Raw genomic sequence first — 16,372 nt, forward strand, 5'->3', positions numbered from 1 at the left:
CATGTATGTTGTTTTAAGCTACTAAGGTTGTGGTGTTTGTTACACAGCACAGATAACCAATACAGATGGGGTGAAGATGTTTGAGGGAGGGAATGCCTTAGAGATGCCCTCATTTCGCAGACGAGGAGTTGGAGCATCCAGGAGGGGCTGTGACCTGCTCCCAGTTACAAAGCTGGCTGGGGCCACCCACAGCAGGCACGAGGGAAGGCCCTGGGAGCTGGGTTCTGGTTCCCACTCTGCTACTGCTCTCCCTTCATGTGGCCTTGAGCAATCTCTCCTGCTTCTGCACCTTTGATTTTTCTTGTCACATTTTCTGGGTACCTTCTTGCCATGACTTGGCATTCTGAGGCTACTCTGATCTGAGATCTTTCTGGAAGCCAGCCTTCTGCTCCTTGGTACTGTTTATTCTTTGCTCTTCCTAGGCCCCTCCCGTGTTGTGTTCCCACTGGGACTTCAGGAGACAGGGTCTTCTTGTCCTGGGCACACTTGGACTCAGAGAAACCTCTGAGTTGGAGCTCTTCTTGGCTGTGCACCGGGAGAGGTACTGTCTGGCCATGACCCGGGGGCTGTGTGATCTGGGGCAAGTGGCCCCTCTTCTCCACCTTCACAACTTCTCAGTTCAGAGAGCAGCTTGGACAAGATCAGCTCCAGAGCTCTGATGGCTTATGCCATCTGTGGTGCTGCTTTTGAGATGGGCTCCTTAGGGCCTGGAGCTTGTGGGATGGAAACAGGTGAGCCTGGCTATCTCCCTGTCTTGGTTACCCAGGCATCCAAACCCAGGGGCAGACTTGGGTATTAACCCAGTTCCCCTAACTCCATTCCCATGGCCTGGCCCTCTGGCCACCCCAAAGCCTGACCAGCAGTCATTTCTGATCCAACAGGGGTGGAGACACAGTTGCCTGCTGGGTGGTCCTTGGAATCTAGAGTGCCTTTTCTATCCCAGAACACAACGCTAATCATTACCTGGAAGCCTGTCCCTACTCTTTGGGTCAGTCCTGAGCAGGTGACTTTGAGTCTGTCCTGAGGGCAGGAGGAGGCTTCTGTCTATGGAGAATGGGGAAGTCTACAAGTCCATTCTTCTCACCAGCCGACTGTGGAGGCGCAGGGCCTGGGATGGCACCCAGTTTCTCCTTGTCAAAGCAGCAAGGTGAACAGCACTGTGCAGGCTGTGTGAGGACAGGAGTGAAGCTGGGCCAGCAAAAGTGCCAGGAACAGCTCCCTAGGCTCATGGAGACCTCAGAGTCAGCACCCAAGGCTGTCCAGCCCAGGGGTTCCTCTGAGAGGGGGTGGCATCTGGGATGATGCTCTGCCTACAGCAGCCTACAATCTGGAGGCCACCTTCCACCTTCCTGAGTGAACTTGGCCACAGCTGTGCCCCCAGGGATGGGAGCTGTGGGTCCATTGTCGCAAAGCCCCTCTGACTGGACCTCCCCTAACAATCTAGGAAACACAAGCCATGCCTCTCAACACTTTTCCTCCCCATTCTCACTGCCCCTGTAAGTAATTGCCACCAGCAATTTCCTTGGCAAGAAAAGGATAAACATGAGCATGCTAGTATATATTACTTTACCAAACACCATGCTGTGGATGGGCCAAGAGTCCCTATCAGTTAAGTAAATTGCCAAATTGCATTCGTACTGACCTTGTCAGAAGATCAGCTGGTGATGGGAATTAAGCATACTTACATTTCTCTCAAACATACATATACTCACTATGAATTAATTCTTCACAGCATCCAGGCAGCCACTGAGACACAGATGTGATTGGCATGTGTAGGGTCTGGCTGGAACTGGGCTGAGCTCCAAACCAATTGAAATGGACTACATTCTGCCCACCAGTCTGGCTATCCAGGAAAGCCAGGCCAGAGGGTAATGGTGTATGCTCTGGGCAGAAACTCCTTTTCTGAGATGATGTTGGAGTGTGGCTAGTCCTCAAAGCTCGCAGGTGCTGGTGCTGGTGCTGGTGTGGAACCTGGAAGATAGACCTTGCCCCTTCTTGAAGCTGACAAGTGTTTGAGATGACTCCATGAGACAGAGAGGGTTCAGACAGTGGGTGGATTGACTGGGTGGGAGGAGCTCTGCAGCCCACATAAGCTGTGTAGTCAGATCTCAGGTGGTTTTCAAGAATCCCTGAGGCTTCTTGTAAGATGTTGTATTTGTAAGGTTCTCAGTTTCACAGCTAAGACACCAGGGGAACTAGAGGGTTTCCATATACCAAGGCTTCTGGTGCCTGTTTCATTAAGCTTGTGTGTGTGTGTGTGTGTGTGTGTGTGTGTGTGTGTGTGTGTGTTTGCACGTATCAGTGAACATGCACACATGGTGGGTATACATGGGTTCTGCCCGCTGAGCTGATCTATCTGGACTTGCTCCATCTCCTGGTCTGTGGTTAGAAGTGCTCACAGCAGTTCCCCAGTACCCAGCTAGATCCTGCCTCACTGTGAAGATTAATTTGATGCCAAGTATAGTTATAGTCTAGTTCCTTAGGAAAATGTCATGTTGACCAGAATGTCTAACTAATCAGCACAATATTTCCTGAATGTGCCAGTAATCTGAGAGAAATGGATGTGTACATGTGTGTGCATAATTTTTAAAATCAGCATTATTTTGACATAACTTTAGGCTTATAGAAAATTACAAGAACAGCACCAAGACTTCCCATATGCCTTTCACCAAGAATGTTAACTTTTTACTGTTCTCAGAGGATTCATAACACTGCTGTGAGGTAGTCATTTCTGCTCCCATCCTATACAATAAAACCCTAATATGCAAATCAACCAAACAGCGAAATGAATGGCCTAATGACTGGTCGCTATGATGCGCACTGATCACCAGGGGGCAGATGCTCAACACAGGAGCTGCCCCCACCCCTCAGGCCACCACCTGCAGAGGAGGGTGGCAGGGCTGGCAAGCAGGCAGTGCAAGGCCAGCCAAGGTGGCTGCCAGCGGGCCCCCACCCCCCTCCCCATCACTCTGCCGGTCGCCCTGCAGATCAGCCCTGATAACCAGCCAAGCCTAGGAACCCTACCCTAGGCACTGGGCACCAGGCCAGCCAAGGCACCGGGCCTCTCGTTGTTAATATAAGGAAGCTGCGCCTCAGAGGATGGTAACTAACCCAAGATCACACAGGAAATAAGTGGGAGAGCCAGGATTAAAATCCAGGCCTGTCAGACTTTAAATTGGTGTCCTGACTATGTTGGCTGTAGTGTGAGTGTGCAGGTCTCCTGTCCTTCTGCCAAAAAACTCCTTTCTTGTGTTGCAGGTCTGTTAGAATGAATTATCTCAGCATTTGATTTTCTTTATTTTACCTTCATTTTTGAAAGATTTTTGCTGGGCATAGAATTACGTGTTGACAGTATTTTTCTTCTACTCCTTCAAAGATGTCATTTCCTTTTCTTCTAGTCTGTATAGTTTCTGTCAAGGTAACAAGATTTTTGTTCTCTGTTTTCTTGGGTCTGTGGTCCAACATAGTGTAGTAATTTTTGTTTAAACAGTCAGTTATAAGGAGATTTTAACAATATGAAAGAAATCTTACATATTTATCCATGTAGTGACCATGTCCTGTGTTCCTCATTCCTTTGTGTAAATCCACATTTCCATCTGGTGTCATTTCAGTTTCCTGAAGGACATCTTGTAACATTTCTTGTTGTGAGTGTCTGCTGGTGATAAATTCTGTCAGCATTGTATGTTTGAAAAGTATTTCTTCTTTGTTTTTGAAAGATGTTATGTATCTGAAAGTTATTGAATTCTAGGTTAATGGGTTTTTCTTTCAGTAGTTTGTAAATGGCTCCTTTGTCATCTTGCTTGCATTGTTTCTGAGGAGAAATTGCTGTCTTCTTTGTTTCCCTGTACTGAAGGTGTCTTTTTTTCCCCTGGCTACTTTTGTGACTTTCTCCATATTGTTGATTCTGTGCAGTTTGTATATGATGTGCCTTGTTTGGTTTCTTTATGTTTCCTTTTTTTTGAGATTCATTAAACTTTTTGGATCTGTGGGTATATAGTTTTCCTAAAATTTAGAATATTTCCAGTAATTATTTCTTCAAATATATTTTGCTGTCACCATCCCCATCCTCCAATCCTTGAGGACTTCAATTACATGTACATCAGGCTATTTGACCTCATCCCACAACTCCCTCTTGTTCCAATTATTTATTTTTATCCTTTTTCTGCATGTTTCATGTTCACTGGTACTTTCTTCTGTAGTGTCTAATCTATGGTTCATCTCATCAGTGTATTTTTACCCTGCCCATTGTAGTTTTTACCTCTAGACGTTTGTTGTGTCCTTTTTTATATTCTCCACATCTCTGTTTTAAATTAACATGGTCTGAAATTGCATTGGCTTCTAAGATTTCATGCAGGAAAAAGCTTTCACAGAAAACAATAAAAAGTCAGAAAAACAACATCTTTCCCTCATGTTTCTCAGTAGCCTCTCAGCCTCTGCACCTCAGAGAACAAATGCCTAGTGCTTTTTGAACATAATGACATGCAGTTAGAATAAGTTGCGTGTTGTTTTTTTTTTTAATGTCTTTGCTAATTCTGACATCTGTGTCAGTTTGGGGTTGGTTTCAACTGATTGTGTTCTCCCCCTCTTTAGGGGTATATTTTATTGTTTCTTAACATACCTGATAACTTTTTTATAATATACTTTTACTGATTTCAGAGAGGAAGGGAGAAGAAGAGAGAGAGAGAAACATCCATGGTGAGAGAAAATCATGGATTGGCTGCCTCCTGCATGCTCCCTACTGGGGATTGAGCCCACAATCTAGGCATGTGCTGTAAACATTCTTAAGATTTGTTTGAGACCAGGGTGGTGTTCAGTGTGGGGCTAATTATTACCCACTATGGAGGCACAGCCCTTTTGACTCCTCTCCCCAGCGTCCCCAGATTTCCACTCTGGAAACAGGCGGGAACAGGTGGGAACAGGCACTCTCCCAGGCCCCGTGTGGATTCCAGGCACTGTTTCCTTTAATCCATTTGAGTGGTTCTTTCCCTAGTCTTGAGTAGGTTTCCTTACACACATGTACTAAGCAGTCCTCAGCTGGAAAGTCGGAGGAGCCCCTTTGCAGACCTCTGGAGTTCTCTCTCTGTGCATCTCCCTCCTCTCTGGGACTCTGTCTTGTGAACTCCAGACTCTCAGCTCTATCTCCTCAATTCAGGATGTCCATCAGGCTCCACCTGCCTCCCCCCTCCCTATGCTGTAGTCTGAAAGTTTCCCAAAGCAATAATTTGGGGGTTAGTTGTGGGGCTCACCTCATTTGTTTCATGCCTCTCAGAGGTAATTATCTTCAGTGCCTGAAGTCCAGTGTCTTGAAAATCATTATTTCATATATTGTGTCTGTCTTTTGGTTCTGTCATATGAGAGGATAAATCTGGTCCCTATTACTTCATCTTGATCAGAAGCTGAAATCTTGGAACCTTGGTTTTTCGTTTAATTATTTATTTGTAAGGCACATCGGTCTGGGCCCATGACTGCGAACATTGGCTCGGACAGGGGATGTTAGCATCCTTGATTTTCATCAGTGATGGTCAGCCAGTTGATTATATAACATGTACATTTGCCCTGTAAGTGGCCGCATGGTTTCTGCACTCTAGACTCTTCTCAAGAACTTTCTGCTATTCAACTCTTTTTTTTTTTAATATCTTATTGATTTTTTACAGAGAGGAAGGGAGAGAGATAGAGAGTTAGAAACTTCGATGAGAGAGAAACATCGATCAGCTGCCTCCTGCACATCTACTGGGATGTGCCCGCAACCCAGGTACATGCCCTTGGCCAGAATCGAACCCGGGACCTTTCAGTCCGCAAGCCGACCCTCTATCCACTGAGCCAAACTGGTTTTGGCATCAACTCATAAAAAGCTCAGCAACCAGTTTGGTTTTACCTCACGAGTACTGTGACTATTGCAGTTGGTCATGTATTTTTTTAAAATATGTTTTTATTGTTTTTTATAGAAAGAGGAAGGGAGAGGGATAGAGAGATAGAAAACATTGATGACAGGTCAGCGATCGGCTGCCTCCTGCACACCCCCCAAATGGTGATCAAGCCTGCAACACGGTCATGTGCCCTGACCAGGAATCGAACCAGTGAACCCTTGGATCCTGGGTCGATGCTCAACCGCTGAGCCATAGCAGCTGGGCTGGTCATGTATTTTTACTTTGACATCATCCCATGACTGCCAGGGAGATCGGGCAGCTTCTTAGTCTGACTGCAGTGACTTGAGTAAGATGTTACAAGATGTATTTCTGTAAAGTTTTTGCTCCTGCCTTCTCTTTTTAGTTTACGGCTCCTTGGCCTTATAGCTATCTCAAAATTCTGAATTGTATATAAGAGAAATCTATTCTCTATCCAGCTGATCTGTGTAGACAATTAATAGATAGAGTAATGATTGTGGAGAAGAGGAAGCCTCAGGTCAGGTGTAGACTCGCTTAATTAGAAGCTCCTCGTGTGGGTTGGGATTTCTCACATGTTTCCTCGTTTAGCCCACGGTGAGCCAGTCGGCCCCTCAGGACTCAGGTAGGAGCTGGCAGAGCCCTGGTCTGGGGCCGCCTTTCTGTGCACTGGGCTGGGCAGAGGTGGTTTGCAGTGTTCTGAAAGCTCATGGGGTCCTGGGAGAGGTAGGGGCTGAGGTCAAGACCAGACTGCAGGCTGGGCCTGGGGGCTTAGGAAAGTGGGGGGAAGCTAGAGAGGAAAGGAAGAAAAGCAAAGACGAGAGCTCGCCATCAGGCAGAGGAGATGTAGCCAAACCTCCCCTGTGGCAACCAGCGGTGCTGGTGTGGCCTCTGAGCCTGGGGTTTCTCCGAGCCCAGCCCTGCTGGCCACCTGCTTCCTTGGAACTCGCCTCTTTCTGCCAAACGTGAAACCTCTGGGGAAGGCAGCAGGAGGTGGGTCAGGAAGGGAGACTGAGACTGAACCTCCGTGGCCCCAGCCCCCGGTACCATGTGCATCCCTGGCAGGCCATCGCTGTTCCCGAAACAACAGGGCTGAGTTAAGGTGTTCTGGAGGAATGATGGCGGGGAGGACCGGCCTTCCTGGGAGTACCCGTGGGTTTGCACGAGGAAAACTCCCCACCTGGAGTCCTAGCTTTCCTGGTCACACGGCACTTTATTTTCCCTTTTCCTTTTCTGTCCTCACCCTTTGTACATGATTGAAGCATGGGCTGTTATGCTGATGGGAGTCTTAGGACCCACTCACCTGTTCCTTCTTACTCTAATGGGAAGCTGAGACCCTGAGTGGGGGCTGGACAGGTCCACGGCCCATAGCCAGCCAGGGACACATATAGGGCCAGTCCTTCCTCCTGCACCCCAGGCTTTCTCTTTTCCAGCAGGTGGGGGAGGGCATTGTGAGACTAGTGGTTGATACCCCCTAGCCCGGACTCAGGGCAGGCTTTCCTGGGGTCACTGGGCTTGGTCAGGGGACATGGGGCAGCGTGAGGGGCAGCAAGGGGTCAGTCTCCCAACTGGTGCAGGAGAAAGGGTCTGGGTCAGCCCAGCCCACCTCTGTCCTGCCAACCCCCTTCCCATCCTCCCTCCTCCCTCCTCCCCCGCCCCTCCTCCCTCCTCAGTGAGGCCCAGGTGGCTGAGCGTCCTCTGGCAAAGGGAATTAACACACTTAATTAAAGTGTCCAATGAAGAGCTTTGCATATTTCTTAATTACCGTCTGAGTCTTTGGGGGAACCGTTTGAAATGGGATTTTTCACGTGTTTCCTTATTTAGCCTACGGTGAGCCAGTCGGCCCCTCAGGACCTGGGTAGGAGCTGGCAGAGCCCTGGTCTGGAGCCACCTTTCTGCGCGCTGGTGGCAGGGTGGGTGTGGAGGGGGGACCCCGGCCCTCAGACCTCCAGGCTTGCTCACCTTGCTGCAAGGTTGGGGTTGGATTTTCTGTTTTCTGAAAACAGAACAAAAGAAAACAAGGCTCAGGTAGTAGATGTGGCTGGTGTCTTATTACCACAGGGCCGGGGGGGGGGGGGGGGGGGGGCTGTGCGCCCGCAGGAAGGCCAGTAAGGGGGGGCTTTGGGGCAAAGGTTTGCAGGGCATGGTGCATCCTCCCCGGAGGCCCCTGTGGAGCAGGGAAGCTGGGCCAGGGTGGTCCTGGCCTCCTTGTCAGCTGCAGGGCAAGGACGGAGCCCCTCGGAGCAGGCCCCTCCCAGCACTCACACCGTTTCCTGGCTGTATTCTGCAAACTGCGCTGATGGGATGGATAACCGAGTCGGCCAGCCCAGGCTAGGAGTGGGTTGCTGGCCTGAGAGCAGGTTTGCCTTTTCCAGGGCCACCTCCTGACAACTACAGACGCTCTCTGACCTAGAGCTGGCTGAAGGGGGGCTATGGGCCAAGATTCAGAGACTCTTTCCCAGGCATCTAAGAGGGGGGCAGCCCACCATGGTGGCCTGGAAATGGCAGTGGGTTCCACCAGGTCTTTTCTGCCTCCCATTCTGGGCCAGTTCTGTGACCCTGAGGAGGACCAGGCGGGACCCCCCCCACCCCACCCCACCCCCATCTGTCCAGCAGTGTCCCGGAGCTGGCGTGGGTGGTCAATGGGAACGGGTGGCTGAGAGCAGATTGTGGGCCCAGGTTCTGGCTGGGCTGGGCAAGGGGGCCACCTCGTGGGTGGTGCTCACTCTGCCAGGCCTTGGCAGACCCTCTACGAAGTCTCCAGCTAACTTCTTGTGCTCTGCCTCACATTCGCCTACATTTCTAGCCGGCAGGGCAATCTCTCCACCCACACCCACACCCACACCCACACCCACGCCCACACCTGCTATGGAGATGGCAGGGCCGAGAGGGGTCCTTCAAAGAGGGAGACAGTGTCAGCGTGGGAATCTGGAGGCTCATGGGCCGCTCAGCCGTCACCTATGGCCTGGGCACAAGCCAAGGCCCGGAGCCCTTGGTGAGTTTGGTTTCATGTGGCAGCCATGCGTGAGGCGTGGACTTTGGCGTCAGATCTGGGTTTGTGCGCCAGCTCCACTGCTGACCAGCTCTGTGACCTGGGGGATGGTAACTCACTCACTGGATTGTGACGAGGATCAAACGAGGGGCCCTAAGGAAAGCACCAGCTTTCTTGTCTGGCTCTAAGAGAAAGCCCCGTAGGAGTTCGCGTTCCTATTCCTTCTTTCTTGAGGTTCCTGGTAAATACTCAGTAAGGAATCGTCTGACCCTCGTTTGGTTGAAAGGAAAATGCATCTCTCTGCTTAATCAGGTGGGACTAGACTACAGGAATATTGCGAAGCCAAGAGCCGAGATTTAAAAAAAAGAAAGCTCAAATGATTTGGCTGCTTGTTTTTAATAAAATCCTGGCAGTAGAGTGGAATCTTTGCCTTCAGAAAAAGCTCGGCTTGGCCGTACTGGTGTCTCAGACTGTTGTTAGCTGGATTCCGGACAGTGTGACCTTGAGAACACAGCCCAGTGTGACCTTGAGAACAGAGCCCTGTGGGGAGGACCACTCTCTCAGAGGCTGCAGTGGCTGGGGTGGGTGGCGGAGGGGGGGGGGTTGGAGGCAGGAGGGACCTCAGGGGAGTGTCTCCTGCCCCTCCCAAGCGCCTATCCCTATCTGCACCCGTTGAATGTCACTGCCTCTCTTGGATCCCCCCTTGGCTACAGGCCCGTGGTAGTGGCCAGTCAGGTGATGGCTCCAGCCTCCTCCCGCTCTCTGTGGTGAGCCTGGGGAAGTGGCCAGGTAGATGGGCTGTGCAAGCTCACCATATTGGGGTTCCAGTACCTCCTGCTCAGGTATGGGGAGAGGAAGGGGCAGCAGCCCTTCAGAGGGGAGAGGAGCTTGACACAGGACAGCCCTTTTACCAGCTCAGCCTCTTCATGTGATGCCAGGGTGGAGCCTGGGCAGCGGTGTGCCAGGGGCCCTTTTCATCAGCTCCCTCTCGGGGCCCTAGGAAGCCTCCCAGACACGGTGAGGAGGATGCCTTTCCTGCATTCGTGTCAGACAGCGTGGCCCAGGCTTTCCTCTGCGAGCTGCAGTCCCTGAGCATCCCTGAGTTCTGCCCTGGAGCCCTGGCTCAGGGGCAGGGTGGTGGCCCTGCAGGCAGACTTGTTCGATGGGGGCTGGATCAGGACACACCAGCCCCGTGCCTGCAGTGGAGAGTGCAGATACCTGCCGCAGGGAGGACGAGCCCTCGGACAGGTCCAAGCAGGTAGCCCAGCTGACAGGTTCATAAAGGGTCTGAGCCCCGCTATCTGGGCAGCCTGGGAAAGAGGATTGGCTGGTCATGGGGAAGCTCTGAGGCAGGGAAGAGGAGGACTTCTGCCCCGAGAAATGAGGAAAACAGGCCTAGAGGGACAGAAAGAGATTCCCTTTTGCAGCTAATCAGTGCCGATCCGGTCATCCAGCCCAGGACTCGGGGTGCTGGGCCCCCGGTGTTCAAACCTTCCCACTCTTGCTTTGTAAGCCCTCCTGGGCCCCACAGGGCACCTCAGTTTCCAGTGTCTGACCTCCCGGTTTGGGTCAAGCACGTTCCGAGTGGGGAGAGGCCCTCACCTGCAGCTGGTCCCAAGGAAGAGGTGTGTGGGCTTGGCAGGGGCTGTTCCCAGGCCTCCGGGTCAGCCACAGCGGTGACAATAATGACCTGGCAGGACCCTGAACCCCAGTTTGACTCAAAGATGCTAAGAAGGGTCAGAAATCAGAGCTTCATTCCCGGTCAGGCCCCTCATCCTGGCCTCACTCAGCTCTGGCCCTGGGCACGAGGCTGTCAACTCATTGCCCCTTGTAGAAAGTGGGGGTGACACGAATACCCGCTTCAGAGTGGAGGACTGCACAGGTCGGTGCTGAGGGCTCAGCACAGCGTTGCTGCGGGCGTGGAATCCTGCAGCTTCAGGCAGCAGGTGTCCCGTCTGCTCTGTTTACTCCTGTCATGTAAATCCTCCTGGCACGGCCCCTGGCGTGCGCCTGGAACAGGCTCTATAAACACACGTGTAGCCTGTGATGGTTATCGTGGGAATGTTCAGAAAATATTGGCTGTGGCCAGGCCCCCACACCTGTTCCTCCTGACAGTCCCAATAAACAACTTGTTTTCTTGGGATTTTCTCCTTCTACCCTGTGAGCCAGTACAAATCCACTGCCAGTGGCTGGTGTCCTGAGAAGGAGCGACTTGGCATTGGAAACCCGGTGGGGATCTCTGAGTTTTCAGCTATTCCACGAACCTCCTGTTCCACTTTGTGTTTCCACTGTCTTTCCTGCCTGTCTGCTCAGCTGCCCCGGGGAACAACCTGAGAGAAAGGAATCTCCCCACCTTCTCACCCTGCTCCCTGATGCTTGTCCCTTGTCCCCTGGGAGTAAGATGCAGGAGTGTCACAGCCCAGGGAAGTTACCAGTGGGCCCTGCCATGCCTCTCTTCCCGAGGAGGAGGCTGTAACTTTTGGAAAAGGAGGAAGCTGTGATCCCTCCCATTTGTCTGCCTCTTGCTGGCTCAGTGTTGCTCCACGATTTACGCTGGGGTCCCCTTAGCAATCTCCAGCCAAGCCGTTCTGGGTGGGGAACCCCCACTTCCCACCTTCATATGAAATTTACGGGGAGATTTAAAGCAATTGGAAAGTACTTTACAGATTAAATGCCCATCAATAGCTTTTCAAAGGACAGTTTTCAGTTGCAATTAGAAGAAACCTTGGGTGCATTACTGCTCACCCCAGAGAGGTTCTTCCAGAAATGTGGCTCTTCTGACACCAGCTTGGGTACTGCAGTCCTTCCGGGCACTGCCCACCCAGAGTTGGTGTCAGACTCCCCAGTTTAAGGGCATATTCCCCAATAAGACTGCCAGCCCCAAGGACAACACACTCTGACCAACTGGCGACAAAGCCAAGGACTCCCATGACCCTCCTAAGGCTCCATAATTCACCAGAACCGTTATAAGGTACCAGTTTTATTATAAAGAAGAATGATCAGGAACAGACAGATGAAGAGACATGACGGGCAAGGTGAATTCAGTAGTGGTGGTGGCGGTATCAGCTGTTACCTGCTACCTACCTCCTTTCAGTGTTAAGCATTTCCTGTGTGCCTGCCACTTTTATTATCTTAATAGAGGCCTGGTACATGAAAATTCATGCACTGGAGCGGGGGTCCCTCAGCACGGCCTGCCCCCTTCTCACAGTCCGGGAGCCCTCAGGGGCAGGAGGTGACCTAGCAATCAGGGGAAGGTGATGCCTCCATCACACTTCTGCTGCTGCCACTGCTGGCAGCGCAAGCCTTGGCCGGCCCTGGTTACCTGAGCCTCGGGCCAGCCCTGGGCAGCTGGGCAGCCACCACCTGAGGATTGCCCTGCTTGCCTGAGACTCAGTCAGTGGGGTGTGCAGGAGGACCCTAGGCCCCCGGCAGGGCTGAGAGGACTCCAGCGGCAGGCGCGCAGAGCAGCCGGCCTCGCCCCTGCTGTGGGCGCTTCCATCTTGTGAGGGCATGATGGTCAATTTGCATATCACCTCTTTATTATATAGGATTTCATTTCTACTACTGCCCTTTGAAGTCTCTGATGTTATGTCCAAATGAAGCATTGAGGTCCAGAAGGGCAGGGACCACCTCAGAATGATGGAGCTAAACAGTATGCCAGCTAGGACTTGGATCCAGTTGACCCATTCTGGGTCAAAGGTGGAGCCACCTAAATTTGTCCCAAACACAGTCCAACAGATGTTCCTTCTGGCTAGAAGACTGTTGTCTTTCCTTTACAGCTGTAGGCTGACAGGAGGTGGCTGCCCTTGTCTGTTAGATGTTGTACCACTGAGGCCTCAGAGAAGGACCTTGCCCAGAGGAGCCCCATGGGTCACCGTGCTCCATTCAGGCAGTGACCAGCCACCCGCCAGGTGGAGCCCGGGGACATCCTGTCCGAGAATCAGGGAGAGGCAGATTGGAAAACTCTTGGGTGCTGGTCTCCTGCTTTCCCACCAGGGTTGTGTGTTCCTGGCAGCCTGAGCAGAGTGGACTGTGAGCCAAGCTCAGCTGTGCCAGTCCCTTCTGAGCCTCCCGGGGCCATGGCAGACTTGATGGGACAGTGCGGAGAAGCATTCCATTCTGGGCCTGACCTAACAGATGTTCCTTCCTCCCCGTCCTCCCCTCCCAGATGATAAAAATGCTACAGTAGGTATTTCTGTCGCTGCCAGGCCCCAGGAGACTGGCACAGGGTTGGGTCAGAAGCCAAACCCTGCAGTTAGGGAGATAAGCAGCACTTCTGGGATTCCTAAGAGACTTCCTGGTTCTCTGAGCCTTAGCAGTGGTTCTCAGGGCATTTGCAAATGAGGGCGGGCGAAGAGGGGGAATCCAGGGTTGTCATTGTGATCCTGCTGGAACTTACCCAGCGAGACCCAGGGATGCTAACCGTCCTGCAAGGAGCTGGACAGTCAGGCACGCTCTTCCAAAAAATAGTCCTGCCTCTGAGAGACACTGGGCAACGTCTCATTTACGCCCCCTGCTGCCTGGTTCCTTAGAAAGCCACTTCCTCAGCAGCCTGCAGGCTGAATGAATGAGAACCAAACAGCATGCCCCCACCGCAGCCTGTGGCCAATGACAAAGCAATGTTTCCGGGAGAACGTAGGCCAGTGTGAGGGGAGCATCAGTCTTGCACGCACTTGCTCCAATTCTTCATATATGGCTCTGGCGTCAGTTACAGTCTTGTGGCCAAGGAAGATGTTGGAGTTGGGTGGTGAGAATTCACAGGGCAGGGACAGGCCTCCTTCTCGGTGCCTGGCAAGAACTCCCCTGCAGCCCAGGCGGTGTAGACTCAGCTGCCTTGCTCTGGGTCCCTCTCCCAAGGTCTGCCTTTCACTTCTGTGTCCGCATCTCATCTTTCCTTTGGGCTTCTTTGTTATCCGTTGTCTTCATGTGAAATGTGTTTAGAGGAACCTAGCTCGGATGCCGTGGCTGACCCCCTCTCTTCTTGTTTTACAGTCGGAAAGACGTCTCTGATCACGCGGTTCATGTACGACAGCTTCGACAACACGTACCAGGTGAGGTCCTGGGAGTCCCTGTTCCCCATCACCCATGGCGTCTGCAGCCAGGACAGTTGCCTGGAGACTATGCTGGTTTCTCTCCGGGGCAGGCTGGTCCTGAGATGAGAATAGGATGTTCCCAGGGCCCAGGGCGTTGGTTTTGCCTTGAAGGAGCCTCCCGTCTGTGCCCTGGCCCCAGCCCAGTAATGACCCTGAGCCCTTCTGAAGGTCCAAACCTCGGCAATGGAAATGTTTTCCAGGAGAGAAAGGACATGTTTCAGTCTGTGTCACCTTGCTGCCCATGGGCAGGTCTAACCATTACAGGGTTTGGTTACTTGGGTGGGTTGTCACATGGAGGATGGACAAGATGCAAAATAATGGAGGTGAAAGAGCAGTAGGAGAACTTATTTCTTGAGCATGGTTATATTTTAGTGTCTCTCTCTCTCTCTTTCTCTTTCTCTCTTGTTGAGGCACTCTATTCCCTAGAGAGGTTGATGTGATGGGCTTGTGTACTGTTCTACGTGGGCAGGAGGCTGGATGGAGTGACCCCTGGCTCCTCACTCTCACGGTGGTCTGGGGTCAACCAGTGGCCCAGAGGTGGCTCCAGGTGGCCCAAAAGCTGAGCTCTTGGGGGTCAGTAACATTTCACTTTCCTGGCACCACAGGTGACTGAGAGGTTTGTGCAAATGAAGTGAATTTTCCTTACAATTATAGCTCTTTGCAAAAGACACCAATTTTAATCATTTCAGTTATTTTTAAGAAAAAAAAATTTTCTTCCTCAAAACAGAGACAAATGAAATGCATTTTTCTAAGCCAGTGGGTTCTGTGAGGTACCAGTTCCAAGGGGTGTTAGTAGGTTTTATTTGAGAAGAAGGCAGGCAGGGGGGTGTAGTACTTGTGTATATTTAGGGAACGCTGGTGAGCAAAAGGAAATCACCTTACTACTGCAGGACTTCTCAGGGCCCTGGCTGCATCAGTGTGTGCTTTTGTGCTGAAAGTGGGGGGTAGTGTGCAGGATCTCCCAGATGTTCTGGCCATGGGATCTTTTTGCCACTGAGTCCTCACGGGGGAAATATTTACAGAGCACACTGGGGACGGCTGGGTAAGGGCCCCTCTGCCTTCCTGGGCTGACCGAGGATGCGGAGCACAGCTCACTGCCGATTGCAGTTCCGGGTCTTCTCTTCAGCCTGGGTCTTCCTCTGGACTAGGCATCGTCTTTGCCCCAGATACAGCCCTCTCTCTGCCTCTCTCTCGAATTTCCTGCTTTTCCTCTGCAGTCGTCTGAAATGCCGGGGACTAGTAGACTTGATGGAAGGGTCAGAACACAGGCTCTGGGGGAGGGGCCCTGGGTGATAGGCACAGCCCTGGGCACCGGCTTTGGGAGGGTGATCTCATCCTCACTGCCTTCGTGTACTTTCCAGGCCGGGGCTTTGCACAGATACAGCCTTAGCGGAGGCCCAGCCGCCCCACACGGGAGTTCTACCACACTGACCTGCATTTGGGATTCCATCCCAACAGATTGCAGTTCTGGAGTCTGACCTAGTCTTCAGAGTGTGTGTGTGTGTGTGTGTGTGTGTGTGTGTGTGTGTGTGTGAGAGAGAGAGAGAGAGAGAGAGAGAGAGAGAGAGAGAGAATATTCTATTTGAAGTTTTTGAATTACCAGGATACTTATAATGCCTCTTGGTGTCCCATTGACTACAGTGAGATGCTTGACTGCTTGGGGTTCTTGGCAGTGCGGATGGTGACGGTGACCTTTGCGGTGTCCTCATTGGCATGGATCAGCTCCTCCCCATGTTGTTTGAGTCCCTCAAAATCTCAGCCCACCTCCCTCCAGTATCCGCTTGCTCACTGCTTGTCCGGAGGCCCGCTCGCTTGCTGCTCCTCACACAGTGACACTGCCCCAGCCCCACTCCTTGGCTCATGGTATCACCTCTGCCGGCACGCCCTGCCTTCTCTGCTGTGAAATGTTCTTCTGACTCATCAAAGCTCAGGGCCTGTTTGTCTGTGTTCCGCCTCCTCCATGGCACCCTCTCCCTTATCACGTCCTGGGCCCTCTTAGCCTCCTGATTCCACAGGAGCTCCCCTGTGCTCTGGCTCCTGGATGGGCTCTGGCGTGGCTGGGGCCACGACCCCTCGGATCCACCACTGTTCGTGGGCCCAGCACCGGGCCTGGCCATAGCTGATGTCAAACGCCTGATGGTGTCAACCTGGCTCCGAGAGACACTCTCTGCCTTGGTTTTAGCCCCACCAGACTGAGAGGCCGGAGGCCCCATGTCCCTGTGGTGAGAGGGGAGAAAGCCCAGGGGGAGCAAGTGCCCTCCACCCCGGCTTTGCTGACTTGTTTTCCCAGCAGGTACAGTTTCTTTCCCGACACCCTTTAAAATGGTAATTAGGCTAGGAGGCCAGGGCTCCAATTCCGTGCATACACAGGCTCATCTTAATGAATTCTCTGGAGATGGAAAGGG

The 16,372-nt window shown here is 52.1% G+C and overlaps 2 protein-coding genes across 4 annotated transcripts in view; one reads left to right on the plus strand and one right to left on the minus strand.

Moving 5' to 3' along the window:
- LOC132215545 (serotransferrin-like) overlaps positions 1-16,372 on the minus strand; it is a 114,239-nt gene that overhangs the window by 32,552 nt on the left and 65,315 nt on the right. The window lies entirely within an intron of this gene.
- The window catches only part of RAB6B (RAB6B, member RAS oncogene family), a 68,653-nt gene that overhangs the window by 12,686 nt on the left and 39,595 nt on the right, over positions 1-16,372 (plus strand). For both annotated transcript variants that reach the window (XM_059663908.1, XM_059663907.1), the window contains exon 2: positions 13,867-13,925. In XM_059663908.1, the coding sequence (XP_059519891.1) occupies positions 13,867-13,925 (59 nt within the window). The remainder of the gene's footprint in view (positions 1-13,866; positions 13,926-16,372) is intronic.

Source organism: Myotis daubentonii, chromosome 14 (assembly GCF_963259705.1).
Source record: "Myotis daubentonii chromosome 14, mMyoDau2.1, whole genome shotgun sequence".
NCBI classification, from domain to species: domain Eukaryota; kingdom Metazoa; phylum Chordata; class Mammalia; order Chiroptera; family Vespertilionidae; genus Myotis; species Myotis daubentonii.